This window comes from Bradysia coprophila, unplaced genomic scaffold, assembly GCF_014529535.1.
Source record: "Bradysia coprophila strain Holo2 unplaced genomic scaffold, BU_Bcop_v1 contig_358, whole genome shotgun sequence".
Taxonomy (NCBI): Eukaryota; Metazoa; Arthropoda; class Insecta; order Diptera; family Sciaridae; genus Bradysia; species Bradysia coprophila.
In genome coordinates this window covers 646229-669415 of record NW_023503616.1, presented here as the reverse complement: position 1 = coordinate 669415, position 23187 = coordinate 646229, and the positions used below count along the sequence as shown (strand labels likewise).

General features: G+C 33.7%; 1 protein-coding gene and 1 long non-coding RNA gene across 2 annotated transcripts in view; one reads left to right on the top strand and one right to left on the bottom strand.

Moving 5' to 3' along the window:
* Positions 1-20324, top strand: part of LOC119081650 — a 57308-nt gene extending 36984 nt beyond the window's left edge. Inside the window, exons 10-25 of the mRNA XM_037190732.1 lie at positions 1941-2138; positions 2438-2583; positions 6991-7137; positions 7302-7415; positions 7485-7671; positions 9845-9968; positions 10236-10347; positions 11091-11273; positions 14042-14137; positions 16187-16235; positions 16309-16434; positions 16517-16887; positions 16948-17118; positions 18747-19347; positions 19412-19728; positions 19808-20324. Coding sequence (XP_037046627.1) covers positions 1941-2138; positions 2438-2583; positions 6991-7137; positions 7302-7415; positions 7485-7671; positions 9845-9968; positions 10236-10347; positions 11091-11273; positions 14042-14137; positions 16187-16235; positions 16309-16434; positions 16517-16887; positions 16948-17118; positions 18747-19347; positions 19412-19728; positions 19808-20158 — 3293 coding nt within the window. The 3' untranslated portion in view covers positions 20159-20324. The remainder of the gene's footprint in view (positions 1-1940; positions 2139-2437; positions 2584-6990; positions 7138-7301; positions 7416-7484; positions 7672-9844; positions 9969-10235; positions 10348-11090; positions 11274-14041; positions 14138-16186; positions 16236-16308; positions 16435-16516; positions 16888-16947; positions 17119-18746; positions 19348-19411; positions 19729-19807) is intronic.
* LOC119081652 lies at positions 704-13532 on the bottom strand. Its single transcript, XR_005088510.1, has 3 exons — positions 13369-13532; positions 5446-5451; positions 704-714 (listed from the first exon to the last, which is right to left on the bottom strand). It is a non-coding gene; the product is annotated as an uncharacterized LOC119081652 (long non-coding RNA).
* Positions 20325-23187: the final 2863 nt, after the last annotated feature.

Here is a 23187-nt window from a genome sequence, read left to right as displayed (position 1 = left end):
GACTACGAGTATAGAATCTTACATCGCCACTTTGATGAGAAAAATAATATGAAAAGGGAATTAATTCACGTGCTACAATGTTTTATTTCTTTATAATTTCCCATTCCACCGGGATTGCCTTCTTTAATTTTCATTATCTCTTATTCCTTGCTGAGATTATATTTCTCAAAATTTAATTTCATCCGTTGGAGTTTGTGTGTTTAATTGTTTACATAAAGTTTTGAAAATACTTTCGAGAATGCTTGAGTCAGATTTATTACCTTTTCGCAAACTTATTTTCATAACCACATCGTAACCTTAGCGTGCGCGGTATTTTCATTTTCCTTTGATTAATATTTTTCGTTTGAAACTGAATCAACATTTTTCTAGAAATTATTTCTTCGAGTCAATGAGAAGGAGTTGTCTAAATTGGATTTTATTATACAATCTCTTTATGACTGTCTGTATACAAAGCACGAAACACGGATGACTTTCTTGTATAATTACTTCAAAAAGAATCTTTGGGGCGCGTAAATATTTTCTTGCGATGGCAATCTTTAGGATTTTAATTGCAAATTTAAAATTCGAATGCTTGTCCATTTACCGTAAAATATGTGACTTTCATATTAAAACCAGTCTATATCTATAGGTAATGTCACGTTTGGAATGGATTTGTCCTTTTCCATTGTTAGAGTGTTATATGTCACCAAGGATACTAAAGGTTTTCTGATCCATCTGCATCCAATATCAGCAATACAAACACTGCCCGGTTCCCAGTTTCATGAAAGACCAAATTGGTACCTCAGATTTTGTGAAGGTGGTTTTTAACCTTTCAAACACGGCAATCATACCAACAGTTGCACTATCGAATCTATTACTTCATTTGATCTAAAGATTATTATGAACTGAGTTCAAATCTTTTACTTAATTTCTTTTAACACGAGTTTTGCTATATAAGACTGTATTAGTCAGATCTTCTTGTTTCTTCCTAGACTATTTAACGATATTAGCCGTCGATTTGATAATAGAAAGTTTTGACAGTTTTGACACAATCTAAACAAGGCATTTTGGCTGGAGTCACACAAAAACTTTCCACGATCAATCAAATCGGCATTTCTGTGTGCTACTCATCCACCGCTTGCATAAAAATCTCCTCTCTTCGGAACTAATATTATTTCTTACATATTTCTCTAATATAAAAGTCTGCACTTCTGAATCACCTTACACCTACAAATTCAATTCTTAAGTATTATTTGAGGATTTAATTAATGTGTTCAGAAATGTGTAGTTAATCCGACTGATTGGAGTTTCAGTTGTCAGTATACGACAACTTCAAAATGTTGAAACGAACCGGAGGAAAAGCGTCATAGTACTTAATTAATGGCAATGGTGAATGTCGTCGTAAAATCGAGATAAGTTACTGTGTATAGGCCACTCCCAACATTATTTTCCTCATTTGTATTCTATTTTCATTATTCTATGATTTCCATGACAATGCTAATACATTCAATGAAATAAATTGGTGACTTTCATTTTAACAACTACATTAATCAGCGATGAGAAAGAGGTTTTAACATAACAACGCAAAAAAACATTCAGAATTTATTTTCCGCGCGGAACATTGCCAAAAAAAGTGCCAGGTATAATACGAGAGCAATGTTTAATTGAGATTGATTGAGATTTTGTATACAAAAAAAAACTATTGAATATTGTAGCTTCACCATTTCGTTGTTGTAGTTACGGTTTACCGGATTTACCTCACTAACTTTGTTTCCATTCATTTAACCGAAACCAAACAGCACAAAAAGTTTTCCAACTTTTCTATTTGAAATCTGAATCTGTAGAAATTGAAACCATTCCAAAGTCATTAAAAGAAAGATTTAAGTTCATTTTCTCAAAGAGTGAATACGACGAATGTTGCTCATTATATGGTAGAAAAATTTGATATTTTGTCGTTGCAGCACCGCTGATTCGAGAGAAACTGATGTCTGGCAAAGTTTTAATACAATGGAGACATTCCTTATGCGCTGATATATCAAAGTCTAGGTACATGGATCCAGATGGAACACGTGCTGTGCATACCGAAATCGCAAATATCTTCTTCAATCAAGATGCAGACGACAGTGATGACACCTCAACTGTTAACAGTGAACATTCTGGTGAGTAATTTTTTGTGTATAGTCAATTCCATTGGAACGGTTTTGGAATTAATTTAAAAGTTCTGCCATTTTCATTTAGAAATATTTAATGGGATAATGATCCAATTAGATTATCTCATTTACCATTCAAGTGCTAAGCCATTTTACCATTTAATTTGTAAGCTGAAAAGCTTTCCAAGCCTAGGAAAGCTATACAAAATTCCCAATATTAAATTGGGTCAATCACACTTCCCACTATCAAGTTAAAAATTCTATACGAATTCCATTTAATTTTCTCCATTTTGTTTTGTGCAAGACAGATGATGCCAGTACAGCCAAAACAGGAGACGATGTATCATACAGTATTCGACATGTGGAAGAATCATGGCATCATCTAATGAAATCGGAGGATACCGCAAAGTTCAAAAAAATCGCTGTGTGCAATTTCGATTTTCTACTGGCTGCGGTAAGAATATTTTCGTTGATTGACTTCCCCTTTGAGTTATTCAATACATTATGAAAGGTGACGGAGAAATATAATTACGTTAATTCAGTTAATGAAAATGACTAGCTTTAATTGCAAAAAGGAATAATTCCATTCTGCCTACATAGTGTATATACACACACTCATATATATTTAACTATAATGCAAGAATATGCTGATGAGACAGCTAAAATATAATGTATGTTTCAGTCTATCGGTTAGAGTAATTTACTGTACGTCATAATTACATATACCTTACCATACATATATAAATGTACACAGCATAGCGTTATGTAGATAGACTGTTGATTGTATTAAAAATGTAATTACGTATTCGACGTAATGAGATGAAGGGATCCTTTTCAAAAGTAAATTATATTGTGCTTTAAGTAGAAAAGTTAACTTTTAACGGTTTGCTATCACAAAGGCAACATGAAATTACGAATCTTACATTAAATAGGAAAAAAATATTTGAAAAGCCTTTTCAAAATCTTTTTTCTTCTTCTAATTTTAGATTCAATTACAGTGTAATGCGAGGAGACCGTTAGGAAATGCACTTACCTTTAATTTTGTTTTAATAAAAAGAAAATGTTGATGTAAGCAGGAGGAAACACGATAAAAATGAGCTTGGTAACGATCGCATAATTTGTTTCTAGGAAAGTTCCACAATATATCAGGGTATACCTGTGCAAAAATATGAAAGAGAAAATTAGGTCAGGATGAGATTTTTTCTTACCAAAACTGAAAACTGAAACCTAGTCACTCTCATAGAAACTATAGTTTTATAGGTTCAGGTAAATCTAAAACGATACTAGATCCAACCTGACCTGTTCCGAGCATGAACTTATCATCTCTATATCAATATCTTCATAGTCAGGGCTTATTTTGTGGGAATTTTAATTCTGAAAACTTCCGAACATATCTGAAAAATTCATATAAAATTTTCGGGAATTTTTCAGAAATTTACAGAAAAAAAAATCCCAAAAAAAAGCCCTGCTGTAATGAGAAACTAAATTGTTTACATTCACTCAAGACCGAAATACTGACTAATATCAAAAGCAACGATTTGAATTGAAAATCGAAAAAATAGTCCTGAAGTTAAACACCATCCTACGCTTTGGACAACATCAATATAGATATTATGCAGCCAGTTTTGCTTTTCACTATTGCACTGAACATTTTCCACATATTGTGAAATTGTTTGATTTTAATGATGTTCCACTTTTATTAGTACAAGTGACTATTATATAGATGATAAGTTTGAAATCAACGTCTAATTGACCCTCTTTGTAGTGCTCTCGAACAGCGTCAACAAGTTTACGTAATGATTTAATGTGATTTGCTCTATTTATTTGAGTTTTTTCTGGATCTACTCTATGAGATTTTTCCTCTGGTTTCTCTACGGTTGACTGTGACTTTTTTGTCGATAAAGATGTCATCATTCCAATGTATTTAGTTGGTAAGTGGGGCGGAAATTACAATCGTTGTATCTGAATCGTGAAAATCGTTTTTTTTTAATGGCGAAGCAATTGTATAATCTCTATTTGTAATCAAGAAAAGAACTGAAGATCAAACTCATAATCCATGATTATACAGGTGTGTTCTATAGATGGCCTGTTATCGCATTTAATTAGCTTGTTGAGTTTCATTTCATTCGACCTTGAAGTCTACACGAAACCCATAAACTTTACGATATAAATAACCGTCTTTGAATGTAAAACATTGACAAAGTGCCATCATTTATTCCCTTATCGAACAATAAAATAGTACTAAGCGACTCATCAAGTCATCCAAGTTCCGACAAAATGGCTTAAATCGATTTTTCATGTTCTAAATGGGAAACTTGGCTATAACCATTATCATTTCGGTTGTAATATCGAAGACATTACTAGAAAGAGAGACGAGGAAAAAAAAATATGAGAAATCGTTGCTTAGCTGGAAAGCGACACGCAAGACATTTTATTGAGGATGTGACAAACTATTATTGATAAAGCCAAATTATTATTTTCGCATCTCCGTATTTTCTTTTATTGGATTTTTTTTTGCTTGTTCGTCGTTCACTGGTGTTCATAAATGTGAACAAAGTATACAAGGATCAGAAAACCTTTTATTTCATTTTGTTTGCAGGCAGTTTATTTTGTTGAGGGATAATGTGTGATGTGGTTGTTTCTGAGTATAAAGGCAATATATTTATTCACATATTATATTCTCCATAGACACACCAAACCTGTCAGTATAATAAAAATTTACTTTTTTCATTGACTCAATAAATCTCACTTAATCAAACAGAAGGAAATTCTCATAAAAATGAATATCTATATAAAACGTATATCTTTCCTCAATGGTTTTCTATTAACGTTTGATATACCCAACACTGGCTTTCACCAGTCGGAGATAATATGAAAACAACATATTTCCTTTCTCGCTGTGTACACATATAAACAATTTTAAAGTCTATATAACGAAGTTATTGATTGACGTTGATATACCAGAGCACTATAATAGATAGACATATTAGGGATGTACATCAATGAGAATATTTTCCGAATGCTCGTTAATGTTTACCAACAATTTGCTTGAAGGTAAATAAAGTTGTATTTGAGAAAGTTGTGTGGGAAAAACGTACCAACCGCACGTGACATTATTGATATTTCGTTAGAAACCCAGGAATCACTCGACCTATCCATTGATAGACCTAACTTTTTATGAATGAATAGTATACTGACTATGATGAAAATACATTTTGTTTTTCATACTCTAGCTTGCAATCGGTCAATTATTCCACCGAAAACTAGAACGACAATAATTCAACATTAATTATTCCGAGAACAAGAACTCAACGACAAATATCTCTGAAAGTTCTAAACATACAAACTTGTACGAGACATATAAGTGACATGTTTGATTGAGTCGTCTAGTCCAAAAGCCTCTGGAATTATTCACATCTCCTTGACAATAATTTCGAGATTGATTACATCCTTGCCGTTCGCAATGCTGTGCATTGGATTGTTGCTTTACTTTTTAATTTAAATGGATGTGATGATAAATGTTGAATTATTTAATGTAACGTGACACAGCATGTCTGCTTGTCTGGAAATGTGAACGGTGAATCGATTAAATTAAACTACTCTCATGCCAGACAACAATCCCAATTACAATAAAGTTCAAAAAAAGAAGAAGTTCAACTTGATTTAACATCATTTCAACGGTCATGGTCGGCATGTATGTATATACCTTTCTTCGACCTTTTAGAAATGTGTTTCCTTATTCATGCAAAGGCGGACCTAGATTTTGTTACAGTTTTTCCATTTTAATGGCATTTCATACAGGGAAGAAATTATCAGTTCTAACAATTTCCAATTAACCTGTCACATACGGCCATTCATCTGTTGTCGATAACAACGACAAAGATAATGACAAGCTCTGGGTAATTTAATCATTTATTAAAATAGTAGAAAAATACATGTTAAAAAAATTGAAGTAAAAGATTTGAAATCGACTTATTAAAAATATTTATTAAGTGAAACATACTAGACATCAAAATCTGAAGTGAAAGCATTTTTGCTCATGTTGTCTACAGCTGGGCTTGAACTAGCAACCTCTGGTTTATAAATCCAGCGCCTATCCAACTCGACCAACGAGACGAGCAAAAATGAAGTCATTTCAGATGTTTATGTGCCACATTTAACGTTAACCACTAATGCCAACAATATTCATGTCATTACTAGCTCACAGGCTCGCATGAATATTGTTTGCCACACATCAGTAACTACGCTGATCTATCCAATACACTTCGTTCTAAAAGTATTAAAAAGTAGTAAAAGTATTAAAAATACTTTGATCGATTGAAGTAATAGACCCGATAATAATACTGGTCATGTGCTTGTCGTCTATAACAGGTTAAATATTTCTATTTATTCCACAAGCGATAACCATATTCGATAAATTTTGCATTGATGGCATGGACAATTATACTGTATTTTCAATTGTAATCTGAAATTCATCACAGGATTATTGTTAGATCTTGTAATTCCACGACTGTACTCAACCCAATCACTTTTGATTTTCGTTCACCAATCTATTTATAACCAGATTTATTTTTATATCTACTTTCGTGGAGCTGTAAAGCTGCGGGTTGTCCGAGTAAGAAAAAAAATCATTTTAAAAGGTCACATTTTCTACGACCCAAATGTATTATGTCCGTAACATTAGGGAAAAGGGCATGTCTGGAGCAATTCGTTCCGTTCAGAAATTGTAAATTTATAGCGAATAATGGAACTAGCTACTAACTGAAATAAGTCGGTCCCATAAATCAATTTAAATTCAGTTTGTAAATCTTTTGGAAAACTATTTATAATTTACACGAAAACTTTGCTCAACCCTTAACAGGTGCAAACTGTTTCAATCAGCTATTTGCGATGTTTAATAGAGCACGTACGCTGCTATATACTCGACAGAGATATTGAGCTGATCTATTACACTATACGGAAATCGAGCGATGTTTTAACGAGAGATCCGATGCAATTGGGTGCACAGGTACCGCACATTTTTTTTACAATTTATTAATTATTATTAGCAAATATACTGCCCTCATGCTGCATTCATTTTCAATAATTAATATCCTCGGTTCGATTGAATGAAACTTTTTTTTTGTTTGTGTTACCAATTGAAACTAATTTGCAAATTGAAAAAAATTCCAGCTTATATCATGGTTGAGACCAATTTCCGACCACGATGAAAATGATAATTCATTACTAAGCATCACCGTTCGGTCTGCAACAGCATGGTGCGATGGCTATACGGTACCGTTGCTGGTATATATACAAAAATGAATCGATAAAAAAACAATTAAATTAACAAAAAATAAAATTTCCCAAAAACATGTCCCCTTAACTGGTTGGCTGCCGGTGCCATTGCCATCACAAATCCGAACGATGACGATTTCGGGTCCGGGTCCCATTAGGTGTATCGTTGTTGCTCCATCCAAGCAGCATTTGGTGATAGCACCGAAAACTGGCGACGCGCAATTATGGCACATCATGAGTAATAGCTTAGTGCATACATTTAAGGGTAAGTTTGAGTTGAATAAAATTTATTTTAATTAAACGAATGTTATATGGTTGCACGAGACGTAAAGTTATCATACAAACTTGAGAAAAGTAATTAATTTTGTGTGGAACGGAAATATATGTAGACCGTACACCGTTGATGTAATATAGGAAGTGCTAAATCCGACTTGCTCTGTTGTTGCCATCTTTACCAGCAAATGGATTACATTTGTGTGGTGCAATGATTAATTAAATATGTTGGCTGATAATTTGAGTTTTGATTAATTGAATAGTTGCTAAGCCGGGCGAATCGTGCATAATTATAAACACAATTTTACATACAGTAGTCTGCAATCATAAATTATCATATTGTAGGGGTAGGGGGATGTATGTGAAATGTGCACAAAACGAAAATTTCGAAATCTTTGCACAGCACAATGAAGTAGTCTTATGAATATAAATCTTTTCGGTGTGAAACAACAAAACTAGTTGAACTGTAAAATGGTCGTGGTTTTTCTTTGTAGTGTAATACGAAAGAGAATTCAATTTGGGGTGACAGATCGAGTATTTATGGAATTTCACACAAACGAAATACGGAACTGAAATACAAATCGGTTCGTTGGTTATGTGGGAGAATTCGAGATTCTAAAGCACGATACTTAAACTGTTAAACCTCGAAATAAGTACCGTAAATTACAGAGTATAATAAATGCTTCTATGTAACCGTTTCCAACATTCTTAGCAACCCCCCTTAACGGAAGTGTTAGATATATTTCATCAATTAAACAATATTGTGGATTTCTTTATCGAAAAAGGGATGTTTACACTACATAGGTGAATGTTCTAATTTAGAGATAGCGTTTTTTCTAATACTTTGATGTAAACACAACAATTATGGCCGTGTTTTATTTTGGTTTTGTTTTGCCTTTTTTAATAGAATGATGACCACTTTGTTTGCTTACTCGGTATACCCCCAATTTCAGATTCCATGCGTTTGAAAACAAAATAATTTGCCTGTAATCATGTAAATCATGTAAATTTTTGACTAAATTTGGATATCTTTAAAAGATATAGAACAAATCGTTCATTTTGAACGACATTCGCACGAGACTGGTGTAACGGTCGAAAATCTAATAAAATATTAACCAGCGATAATAAAATATGGGAAAACCTTTTCCACCAGAAGATTTTCATAATTAAACCTTTTTGAAGCGAAAAGCGTATCACCAGCTCGTTGAATCTGCTATTTCTTCTTCTTTCAAAATCTTTTACTTCAATCGGTTTAACATAATTTTACTATCAAAAACCACATGTGTGTTAAAGCTTATTTTTGTCGTTTCTGACGATGATTATATGAATAAAGTTTTAAAGCACTTCCTTGAAACAGTTTTTAGGGCTTTACCGTTATATAATTCTATTTCAACCAATATTATTGACATCCGACACAATATTACGGTCTTTCCATGTAAAGTATCGTGCGAATATTTATTACCATCCATAAAATAGTTTCCAAGTTACACCCTTGCCTGTTTCTACAAAAACAATTACCGTCTGTGTTGATTATAAATATTTGCTTTGTTATGCATCACGAGTTTTAATTGAGGAAAAATCGAAACGTATTATAGCTTCAGGTGTTCTATGCAGTTGTAGCTTTTAACACTAATAAACTATTTATTTTCTCCTTAATTATGCAGTTTACTCTGTCTAGACTCGATCCTAAATTATTGTTTAGTCGATGAAATATAATTATCGCAATCTTTCAAATTTATTCAAATTTTTTTTGTTTTTAAAATGACAAAATTTTACATAAAAAATAACACCGAATTCAGTTTGTGTTGGTATAGGAAACGGTATTATAACGACGAATATGTAAGTGTTGAAAAGAATTCGAGCAACCATAACCATTAAATATGTTCAAAACCTGTAGCAGTAGGTAAACCTCTTTTTCGCCGAAAGGAACCATCAACATGCAATAAACCACTCAGGAAGCTTTACTTATAAGTCCTCAAAGAATTTTCCCATCACGTTTTTCTGAATCAATTGATGCCCTCGAGTTTTATTTTAGATGGTTGATGTAATATACATAAAAGTCGGTTGTACAAAGATTTCCGCACTATACGACTCAAACGAAAATCTTTATAATGTGATTTATGTTTATGTATACAAAAATCAGATGGTTCCGTTCTGTTTTCCAGGTCACAGTGGAAATGTCACATGCTTGTCAGTACCACGGCAGTCGCAATATCTCATAACTGGATCAGAAGACACGTCTGTTATTCTGTGGGATATGAAAGCGTTAACGTTGAAATGGAGAGTGCAGTAAGAAAGCTTCTTTATTCCTTTTACAATTCCCATCTACTTCTTGTTGATGATACAAATCTTGGAACTTCTTAGTGGCAAATGATATTTTCATTTTCGTGAAAGAAAAAAAGAAAGAATTTATACGAGAAAGTGAATATCTTGCAAATGGAAGAGATTTTGTGAAGATTAACAAAAAGCACTTTTGATAAGGGTGTATTTAAGATTGTTCCCTGTTACCCATCAAACCAACACAATGACATACATTTTCTCCGACAAATTTTCCAGAGAGCATACGGCTGGTGTACTGTGCGTTACAAGTTCAACAAATAACTCATTAATCATAAGTGGAGGAGATGACTCGAACATTATTATATCAGCAGCAGCGACTGGGAAATTGGTAAGTATTTTCGCATTTTTTTCTTCTTTTCTTTTTATATTTCCGCATGATATCGCAGTCAAATATAAGAAAACGGATGATATGATATATTTTTCATAAGGGTTTATGATGATCCTTTGACCGAACGAAGTGTGAGTGTTGATTGAATTTCATTGTGTGATAGTTTCGGGGGATGTTGCCACTCAACGAAATGAAGTCGATAATGTAATGGAGCGATTCCGTTGCAATGTTTATTTATTATTTTTTTCCGACTCAGTATCAACTCAGACAACTGTTGTGTGAGGAAAATGTCGTTTCACTCAAGCCAATCGAATGGAATAGAGCGGATGAACTCAGCAAGTTCGATGTTTGTTTATTGTTTTATACTTTGTGTTGAAAAATATACACCAGCGAATTTTGTTAGTCGTTTGGAGATACACTATTGGAGTTTCGCAATAATTGAACAAACAAATATTGTATAATTGCGTTCCCAATATAAACATAAATGATTATTGCCTTACGTCTTTTTTACATTATATAACGTCCTTCCGGTGCGGTGTGACGATTGAAGCAGAGTACACTTTTGGGAAATGATTTTTTTCTGCTTGAATTTCTCTACATTTTTGTCTCGTTCTTTGTGGTGAATTCGATTTACCATATATCGATAGAAATGAAAGAATTTCCCAAAGAGTAGACTCTGGATCTTCAATTCAAACAAGGAACTGTACTAACGTGCTGTGTAATATAATCACTAAATTTTCCAGGTTGAAAAAATAAAACATCATCGGGGTTCAGTAACTGCGCTTCAAGTGAGCACCGCAAGCGATGTTCTAGTTTCATCGAGTCTTGACACAACGATTTGTCTTTGGTCATTAGAAAATTTTTGTTTACTCAACACAATCCAGTTAAATGGTCCAATTTTTAATATACAAATATCCAGTGATTCGGTAAGTCCACTATCTTTTGTTACCATTTTTTTTGTTGTGTCCATTCAGCTCACAAGGTTTGTTTGAACACAAAAATCCTATTCCTAATAGAACAATCCTTTCAATCCTTTTAATATCAAACAATATTGCACATAATATGAAGACAATGTATAACGTAGCTCGAAGCATGGAATATATCTGTCGGCTTTGATCTTTTGTTTATTATGCTTTGATCGAGTATGACAAACAACATTTTGCTGGAACGGAACACAAGACATAACATTTATTAATACAATAGAGGGTTTGCAAGCTAACCTGCTTACATACTTAATTCATAAAATTCTTTGTAGCTAATCCTGCAAACATTTATTTCGCTATACATATAAAACATATCTTCAATTCATTCCATTTACTCACATAATGTGAATGAATTGTGTGCGAATTGTGAACGAATCTAGCAAACGTAATATTATACTTTAATAACATTAAATGAAAGATAGGATTTGAATCAATTGTACCCATCATTGAAGTCTCACATTATTTCCAGTGTTCATATTCTGTCTATAGTTTTCATTCAACAAATATTTGAGATTAATCATAATACCTTCGTAATGTATTTTCTATTTTCATAATCCAACCGAAATTCGATGAGTACATTTTCGCTAAGAATTGTATATATACTCTATTTATATACATATTTGAATGAATATACGTATATCGGATTGGGGTCGTCCCTTTCAAATATAACAGTAATCTTTTTAACCCATATTTATATAGAAATATGAAATGAAATCAACCATTGGCCCATCATTTATACAAAATCCATCAAAACATCGTTGCTTTTGAACATGGAATGTTACACACAATACCCATATTAAACCATACCATTTACCCCCAAAGACATTTAATGCCACACTGTGGATGCCACATAATTTCTTTACCAAAACGAGAAGAAATGATGATAATAATAATAATAATATTAGTCTTTATAAGCAGAAACATTTGTAGCCGGCGTTGATCGGTTAAACTTTGAGAAAGGGCTGTTTAGTCATCTGTTAGCGACAGATTTGTTTTAGTGTAAATGAGCGAAGTAATGGATCAATTGATTATTTACTCAATTGAGATTTGACCTTGTGGAAAAGTGATCTTGAGTTGTTCGTATAAATTTGTATGAAGAAAAAATGATGATCCAATAAACCGCGAGTTGTCCCATGAGGTTTGTATATGGGACAATTCATGATTTATTGAAATTATATGAAATCGGACAACTCACAGTTCACGTAGGTTAACTCTGCATTTTTATTAATATTATTTAACTCTGTTAGACGAAATCTTCAATAGTTAATAAAATTTATATTAATTAAGTAAACAAAAGATAAATCTATAAAAAAAAGTGGTTCCATGTAACATAGTTCTTAAATCGATGAGAAATTCAAGTTCAAAGTTGGGATTTGTTAATTTAGGTCAACTCTCCATTATTTACCTTATTATTTTCTCTGTACTAACAAACTGCTGTCCCGCTTAGTAGAGAAACATCTATCTGGAATCGATATTAATCTAATACTTCACATTGACTTCATAAAGTCGTCCTTCAGTCCATAGTAAATCTTTCATTCCGTTGTAACCCCTCCAAAACGCCTAATCATCTGTCCACGGCAGAGTAAAGTAAACCAGGCAGGAGTACTTGAAGTGACCTGAATTATCTAGTAGCCTTATTTCTTTGCGAATAAAAATTTTCAATTTATGTCAGTGTTCATTTGAGTTTATTTTCATACAGTGTGTTAGGTCCCTTATTTGACGATTCGATAATGAGCCGCTCCTGGCTGGTTTACTTTACTCTGCCGTGATATGTCTGAAACGACTTACATGGTTAATGTGGTCTTATTTAAATGTATAGGCGAATGATGTAAAAGATTTTGATTTAGTTGTGTGTTGCTGATGATGAAAGATAGATCTTTCGAATTGCATTCGACTTAAAAAATTTTTAATTTTATTAATAAATTAAAAGTTCAACAGTGGAATCAATAAAGGAGTTTTATTTATTTCCCCAGTAATTAGATTTTCCTCGTTTTCTTCCGTGAGAACTCGCCTTCGGCTCGAGTTGCAAACGCCACACGTGTGAAATAGTATATCACTATACAAGGGAAGGAATCTGATATTTCATATACAGATGAGTAGAAGTATGCGAGGGCTTTAGCCCGAGGTACTTTTACTCATCGTGATACGGGATATCAAATTATTTCCCGAGTGTAGTATGTCGTTTTCCTTTACGAAGGTGGGAAAGACTTCCGTAGGGACGGAAAGTCCATTTTCCCTACTTAATAAAGGAAATAAAATTTCCAACACAGTACTAAATGTAATTTGTTGGATTTAACACCAGGCGATAATTTGAACGAAAGAAGTAATAGATTTAATCGTCGTATAACTATATTATTTCTAAAGTCTGAATTATGAATACTTTTTTAAATAGAATTATTTACTAAAACAATAAATGCTAATGGCGGTAGTTTAAAATATGAGTGGTGCAACAACTACTTTCCGCTATTATAATACTGGAACCATTGTTTAATTAATTAATCAGCTAACATTGTGTGTATAAATAATTATAGTATCCCCACGAAAACGCATATAATAAATACACATTTCCACACCCTTTAGCCCAAACAAACGTTTACCATTTATCTTCATTTTAATTAAATATTATAATGTTTTATTAAATATAAATTTTAACTCCATTTTCGTCTAATTTATTTTCTTTTGCTGCTGTGTCGGAACACATAATACAACAGGTGTTTTTATTAGCTCACTGCGGAGACAATGGGCTTTATTTGCGAACGCTAGCAACTGGGACCGAATTACACTGTTTAAAAGGTCATAAATCTAAGGTACAACATGTGAAATTTTGTTACAAATATATTTTGATTTTATGTCTGAGATGCTGGTATGTACACAATAGGTACACTTTTGGTGGAGAGAAATGTTGCGTGTGTCTTCAAAAAGTGTATTTGTTGTGTAATACGTGCTAGAACAGAAGATCGACGAGAACTTTGTTTTCAACAATATTTATGTCGGTTTTGGTGTATCATCATCAGGGTTGTGTGCCAAATGTGTGGAGATTGCGGAGGACAAATGTTTGTTAGGTTTTCTTTGTGTATGGAAGGGATTATTGTATCATTTTCTTGGTATTAGTAAAAATTGTTGACCCGTATGATAATGCAATATGATAAACATTTATTAGACGGTTGTTGGGTTTCAATTCGAGGATGTAACTTTGGATTAGGCCTAGAAATTAGTATAATTAGATAATGGAAAGTTTGTGCTTCTTTTCATCATTAAGAAAGGGTTTATTTTCCCATTGTGAATAATCTGTACGTACTCGTATTTCTAAGTAAAATACACTCATCTTCCTCGTATTTTTGTCAACGGATGGAACTTGATACACACAGGAAAACATACATTGTGCATTAAATTATGAGGGTAGACCGTTTCCTTTATCATATGTTTTAAGACTAACAGAGTAATTACATAAATTAAAACTTGGTCGTGCCTCAGACCATAACAGCACAATATACAAAAATATACTTCCTTTTATAACGTTATACTATAAAGAATGTCCCTGTGTCCTCGATAGCGATACGGACATTTCGGACGCAGGTGAAATGGCATAATGTTGAAACAAGAAATAACGATCCATGTCCTCCTATGAGAGAATCTTTATAACATTTTGCCGCAGTTTTTTTTTTATCAATTTAAGTATTAACATCACCTGAATACTATGTGTGTAATAGCTTTGTCATTACATCACTACGATAAATAATAATTAATTAGCAGTGTACTTTCATCCAATTAAATTCATATCAATAATCCGATTACCAGTTAGAGTATTTTCCACTCGAGAGCGTATTGATAAATTACTATGATTATTGTCAAATTTATTCGATCAAATTTGTTTCGTTTTTGTGGTCTGTGAGGAAAATCGAAATAATGGTTGTTGGGGTGTAACATTAACTAAAGCTCTTAAGCGCACTATATACACATTTGTCCCGTGCATATTAAAACTTTTCCAAAAACAATATGGCTTTTTTATGGCAGATATAAAATGTTGAAATTTAATTCAATCAAAACCACATTGTAATCAATCAAAATAAACAATGGAAAATCATGCACCGTAATAACTCTCTGTCTGTGCTGATGGAGACACATTAAAGGTTTTTATTGCACAAAGAAGTTTGTAATTTTCATCATTGGCTTTTCGCCATTGACAGAGGGACGCTCTTTGTAATGGGAATTATTTTCCGGAGATAACTTTTTAAATAATAAAAGTACTTAGAGCGAAGATCATTATGTGTACCACACCGACCATAATAACGTGTAGGTGCAATTTTTCAAAACTTGATTAAACCTCAACATTTCACAATTGGTAATTACACTTCAATGGCTTTGTGTATATATGTGAAAATTGAAAATGCTTCGTCCATTCTCAATGGCTCTTGTAACAGCCCACTGACCACAATGTTTGTTATTTACCATTGTAGAACAAAACCATTCGTTTTGATGATCAAATTGAACTTTGATTCACGTTTATACGCAGGGAATCGGACAAACACACACACACATATTCATTTCAAAAGCAGATTCAAGTGGTGATTTTAATTCACACGACAATGAGGATTTATTGAAGTGGAGATTTTGACAATATAATTAAATAGCCACAATTTTATGATTACTGGTCTGGGTTCATTCTCGTCAAAATCAAAATGGAATTGTATTAATTCGCTTGGAATACGTATTTGGATTATAATGTAGTACATGGAGTAGATGACTGAATGACATAACAATTTGATTAAAACAATTAAATCCAATTGAATGGAAGGCGTGAATAATTAATGTTGTTGAAACATCAGTTTTTCGTATTCAAAATATTTGATTTTTAGGTAAAAACAATGGCAATTGCAATGGATAGCCAACGTGCAATAATTGGATGTAAGTAGAGTCCTTTTTGTTATAGATCATTCCACACAACGAACGGTATAAATCAGATTCTCTAATTGAGCAGGTGAAGATACCCGTGCGCTAATATTCGATATGCATTCGGGTAGATTAATAAGGTCACTGCCTCCGAATCCGGGACCAGTAACTGCTCTATTTGTATTAGAAAATGACGATTTTTTGATAACAGCTGGTTAGTATCTAGCTCAATGTTTTAGCTTTATGTGTATACCGTACATTCATCACCAATTTCGTCATGAAAATACTTTCCACAGGTGGCAATAAGATCACATTTTATTCATTTCGCAACGAAGAACCACCCAAACATTTAAAACATAATCCGAAGGGCAAACCAATGCGACAGCTTTCGCTATCGAAACGGGCTCTCATCAATGCAGCTAACATACAGCCAGCAACGTGCTTCGACATCTCCAGAGATTCACAATTAGCAGCGGTCGCAACCAGTAAAAGTGTTCAAATCTGGCAAATAAATTCACCTCAGCTGCAGACTACTTTCGATGTGCACACAGGAACGGTGACTTGTGTTAGCTTTTCGCCGAACGGGGAATTTGTGGCGTCTGGTGCTGAGGATAAGACTGTTATTTGTTTGGGACTTACATTGGGACTGATTGTTACTACTTTCAAGGTATTTTTATGATAGTTTTTCTGTGGAAATGGCCAGGAAGTTTTATGAATATTTGCATAGGGTCATAATGCAGCTGTTAGTTGTGTTGTGGTAATGATGGATTCTCGACGTGTTATATCGGCTGATAGAGATGGTCTTTTGTGTGTTTGGATGGCTGATTCAGCGACATTGTTACAAACTATTCAAGGACCACACAAATCCATTGCTGTTACAAACAACATGAAATTTGCTGTAAGTGTTTTCCTTTCGACAATTTTCCCTTACCAGATGAATGCTCCACTTGAAAATATTTTAAATTCAATATAATATTGATGAAGCGACGCGACAGCCCCCCTTTCTCCCAAAAATTATGTAGACGACTTTCTAAAGAAGAAAAATTGTCTCAAGTATTACGCAAGTGCTAGACCCTAAAATGAATAAAATGTTGGTCTGCTACGATAACGAACCGAATATAATGCCGTTCCAAAAATATGTGAAAATAAATCAATGAAATGCAATATCCCAAATGAATGGAAAACCCAAATAACAAGCAGTTTCAAATCGTTGGCATAGGTCGCACAATAGGTGGCTTTTGTGCCGTGGCTGTGTATCTAACCCATCGAAAATTGATTGTTGTATTTTAGTCATGTCGATATTTTATTATTATCCGTTATCCCGTTACATTTTAATATCCGGCTGATGTTGGGTAAAAATTGGAATGTGAATTCGTGTATATAACCGTCGTTGTTGGCATAATGTTTAATACTGATATGGGTATATATACTATACACACCGCCACGTTTCGCTTACAGATGGTTGGCCATTAGCATTTTATCGATAATGTAAAAAATTATTAAAGTACAAACTGTTACTGAATTTTGAGTAGTTTTTACAATCATTTTTATGAATTTTGCTGTTATAGATACAGCCGTATAATGTGTAACACTCCGGCTGACTGGAGTAGATATCTTGTTCCCAATTTATGTTAATCTGAAAATTTCGTTCGTCAGATGAATTTAAATGAGCTTTCCTTCGGGCGCAAAATGACGCGTATTTCGAAGGATTCTTGCATCGAAGAGAAACACAACGAGTTGTGTTAAACGGGTCTTTATTTTCACCGCGACAATGCAAATGAAATAAATTATTTGAATGACGTCTGTCTTCAAACGATGTGTGGTCTTGCATATCAATCACAAGTAAATGAATAACTTAGGTCACTAGGTCAAGCCGTTTAACAACGCATATCTCGCTGTAGCCGCCACAAATGGAATATTGAATAATACCCCAGGGTACCATCTCATCGAAATTCATTTTAGGAAGCTCCGGCTCAGCTAAAAAGAACCCTGAAATCAATGTACATAACTAACTTACGGGATTACTACGACTTTGTCGTGTATAACGATTGCATATCGTTGATATTGAATAAAATTTACGCAAACAATGCAACTTATTAAAGGGATTCAACAGGTATGTTGGTTGAAAGCGAATTATTCGACCAAGTTCACTCGTTTATATGCAAATATTTCATTATGCGACCGATGCTATCTCTCTTTCCATGTGGGTAATCAACGATTGAAAATGGAAACGAAAATTAAAATTGTTGCGAAGTTGTTGAAACCAGGACACCTAAATTGATTGACTATGTAATACACTGTATTGAGTGCAACTATGTTAACCTGCCCTGACCTCGCATTTATTTAGCGATTGTATGCTTTGCACGAAAATGGTAACAATGAGTATCGTCGCTAAAGCTGGAATAAATTCATCGCTCCCCCATAGAATATTAAAAATCCGTTCTCGCAAACGACAAAATCCGTTACTAATTCGGTCTGAATAATGTTGCAGCCTGGGATATCAAATTAGTAAACCTTCCGTTTCAGGTGTGCACAAACGGCGACAACTTCTTAAAAATTTGGTCACTCACCAGAGAAGACGAAAAATTTTCCGTGTCCCACGCAGACGAAATTACGTGCTTTGTGATAACGACTGATTCATTGTTCATTATAACCGGCTCACGGGACATGTCTCTGAAGGTGTGGCAAGCGACTGGAGGCAAACTTGCTCAAGTGCTCGTCGGACATAGTGACGCTGTCACATGTGTGGCCGTTTCTGTGACAAATAAAACCCAAGTAATATCGGGCTCGAAAGACTGCAATTTAATTGTATGGGACATCCATACCGGTGAGGAATTGCATACATTGGCTGGTCATCTGGCTCAAGTAACTTGTGTTAAAGTTTCGGCGGATGGAACAACTGCCGTGTCTGGTAGTGACGATAAAGTTTTGATTGTGTGGGAAACTAAGCGGGGATTGGCTCTGACGTCGCTACAATTGCATGTCTCGTTCATCAGATTTGATATAAGCATCGAATGTTCAAGAATTATGGTCCATTTAGTTGATAGTCCGATTCTTCCAGTAATATGCTTGCATAATACACCAGCTAGCTACGTGAAACTGCCAACGTATTCGGCTCCAGTCGAAGGTAATTCAATTTTCTTGTAATTTACATAAATCGTGAGCGTATGACTACGAATATTTCGTTACAGATCTTCGACCCGCTGGACCAAAACGAACAATGCGACGTCTGTTGAAAAAAGAGGTATCACTCGACACATACACTTGGCAGAAAAAGTACGGTCATTTAACGTCTTCCGTAATGATGGCTCAAGTGGACGAACGATTGAAACGACGTTTCTCGGTGTCGGCTAGCATGGAAGAGATTTCCAAAATTGCAGAAATGAAATCATTGGCGTCTCAAACGAGTTTGGGCCCTGAACAAGCTGCATTAGCCCAATCCCAGCATTTCGATCAGTTGGAAGCACTATGGAACAAGCGATCACCGCCACGGCGAAGACACAATTCGGTACGGATAAATTTTGTCACAAATTCTAACTGAATGGCATTTGTAATCCTTATTCAACTTGTTCTTCCATTCTTTACAGTCACTTTCCCGACAATCATCACTAGTTGAAGATCGTATCGACGATTCGGATGAGGATGAATTCCAAGAAGAACGTTCAGGTATGTGTAGTACTTGTCAATATCGCACCAAATCACGTCCAACTAGTGCCCTGAGTGTGACTCATTTCGATTGTGTACAACCTGACTTGATTCATGAAATTTTGGCCATGAATTCATCCATCGCCAAAAATAAGCGTACCGATACCAGCGACGACGATATCGGAGACGATAATGTCTTTGAAGCGGCTGTAGAACATGTTTCAATGAATTCATCGAAATCCGAAAAAACTCCTCACAGCCGACGACTGACCAAGTCGTGCATAACACAATAACCTTTGTCCTTATTGTATTTTGTTGGTTTCACGTTCAAATCTTTTTTACTGGAAACTTTTCATTCAAATGTTTGTAGTTTGTGTTAAGTATGTTTCATATATTTTGTAGTTACTAACTAAAGAATTTTCATTACCTTTATGTTGTTAAGTTTAAATTTTATTTATTTATTTTTGTGATCTTAATTTTATATTCTTTGATTAAAATTATTTATTTTTGATGTAAAAGTTATGTTTTTCTTGATTCTACACCTTCCCTGACAATCTCCTAAAATTAACTTTTCAGAATCTGTTACATCGACAAAAACGACTGAAACAAATGAAGTAAAAGATTTTGAATCCAACGTTACATTTAAATGAATATAATTGAAAATCTTTGTATATGAGATTTCTCAACTAGTTTTGGAGCCATTGAAGGACCTATGTTCAAAGTCAGTTGCAGAGCATATGAAACATGGCCTGCTTTAAGTTAATGAAATTCTCAAAATTCCCTAATTTTTTTTGACATTTTTTCTAAGACCCTCCACCGTATTTCGGGATGCTTTACATTAGGATGGTGTTTTACGAGATTTAAGAGAAACCCGAATTCGGGAGTTTTGTGGAATTAAATTCCGATAAATAGGCCCTGAGTCCTGAGTGAAAGTGTTTTTCGGTAGCATTTTGCACTCTGATGAAGAAAAACAAGCGGTTCAAAGCCGAAAAACTGTGTTTTTTCACACTTTTGGTTAAATATCAAGAGAGCCCGAAAAAATTAAAAAAAATAGTTATTTACGTATCGATTGAGTAGGCCGAAAGAGCTACGTATTAAGTTTTGTATGCTTGCTAAGAGGACCGAAAGTAAAGAAATGTCAATTTAAGGGGCGAAAGCGATAGCTTTCGTCCCGCGAATTAACAGCTTTACTTTCAGTCCTCTTAGCAAGCATACAAAAAATATTTTCTTTGGAGAAAATGAAGTGTTTTAAATTCTGATTAACATTGCCGAACACAAAAAGTTTGTGGAAAATACGGGATGAGCCGAAAAATCTTATTTTGTTACAAATTCTTCGATTTACAGATGTTTTCTTCTCGTTTCTCCGACTTTCTTTCGTATTTTGAGAATTAGTCAGATGTTATTATTGTGAATTATGTCCAAAATCTACCAATGTAGTTACTGTGCACGGTGAGTTTGAAATTATCCATACCTGATATGTCGTGAACATGAAATTATTTTATTGATATTAATAGAAAACAGTCCCGCCGTGATTACGAATCTCATAATATTAAAATCAATTTTGAGATGGACGAATTTTTCTTTTACCTAGGTCAATTTTTTTCGCTCAAAATTTGTATTGCTGAGTTAACCTAGAGTCTTTCAACATGACCAAGTAACTTTCTTGAGGACTTGAGGGCTTGCCTAGATTCTTAACTCTACTAACTCTACTCTACTTGCGGGAAGAGCTTAGCCTCATCTGTTATTAATACAACATTTGTTATTAAGAACGACGACAAAAATGGCGATGCGTGCTCGCAAGTTTTTCCTTATAAATGAAATCTAAGGAAATCCGTAAATCCCGGGTATACTAAACAGGGGTATAAAATATCCGAGGTGTCTGAATGTTGAACAAACAACGAATGTAAGCGAACACTCAACTTTAACTTTAAAGATATCCGTATTGAAAGAATATTAATGTATTGAACTTCTACATTCCATTACAGATATGATTGGAGAATAAATTGTGAAACCAGAGAGGTCGATCAAGGAAATAGAAATTAAAATTATTAAAAACTACGCAATTAATGTTCTAAGGAATTGAACAAATTACATAAATAATTAGCAGAAGACGTACATTTTCCATACAACAAATAACAAACAAAACAAAAACTTTTAGTGAGCATTTTTCAGAAGCACATATTTTACAGACACTTATTGAATATCTAAAAATCTAAAAATGCAACAAAAAACAAAACAAGTTAAGTCTATTTTTAGAGAAAAAGTGAAACTATCCTGTCTTATGAATGCATGAAAACAATTTACAAAAACCAACATTTAATCATAGGATTCTAAACATGACATAAAACAATGAAAATGCTAAGAATGGCCATTTTTTGTACCTTAAATCTTGAATTCGCGTTTAATATATTTTTCGTTTTTGTCTCTACAGGATCCGACTTCCAAATAATTGTAAATTTACAAAAAAAGTAATAGTGTGTTATGTACCTGCGCGAAAACTTGTTTACTCACTTACTCGCCTTCGGCTCTGAATACAATCCCCAGAGTGAGTAAGCAAATTGTCTAGTAGGTACGTACTACATGCTACATGCTAGCTTCTGGTAAGCACTTTTTCACAGTCACAAACAGCGCGCTGGCATGTAAAGATAATTGATTTGAAGTTTACTTCTAGTCATAAGTGGAACGTAAATTTAAATATGAATAATACAAAGACGATAAAAGTTGTTTTAGATGAATTTTGCAAATTAGTCATATCGGTAAGTCGTACTTAAAAATTTTATTTTGTAAATTACAAGTACGGGTGTAAATTACATATTGTAACCTTTTAAAGTTCATGTCTCATTTACAAAATCTACGTAAAAATTCCAACGAAACATCCACAGCGTTTAAGATTGAATTACAGGTTAAACTATTTAAAAAAAAAAAACATTTTTCTAAATTTCCTCACATTATCTTTTCTAATTTTTCCATTTTTTCAAAATAAAATGGTAAAAATATAAGAAAATTAGAAATTGGAAAAAATGAGAAAATTTGGAAAAATGTGTTGCCATAAAATAGGTGCCGAGCATAAGGTGACTTGTGGCTAATAACAACCGTACATGTAACTTTTAAATTCGAATTTATAAGTACGCATCATCACTATAAGGCATTTGCGCAATCCTTGTACTCTACGATAATGTCGTTGATCTACGAATTTTATCGTTTTAAGGACATTTTAACATGATCGACAGAGCACCTGTAAGATATTTTTAGGGAAACGGAACATGACATTCAATTTATTTGAATAGTTGATTATTGACTCTAGGTGAAAAAAAAGGGAAAC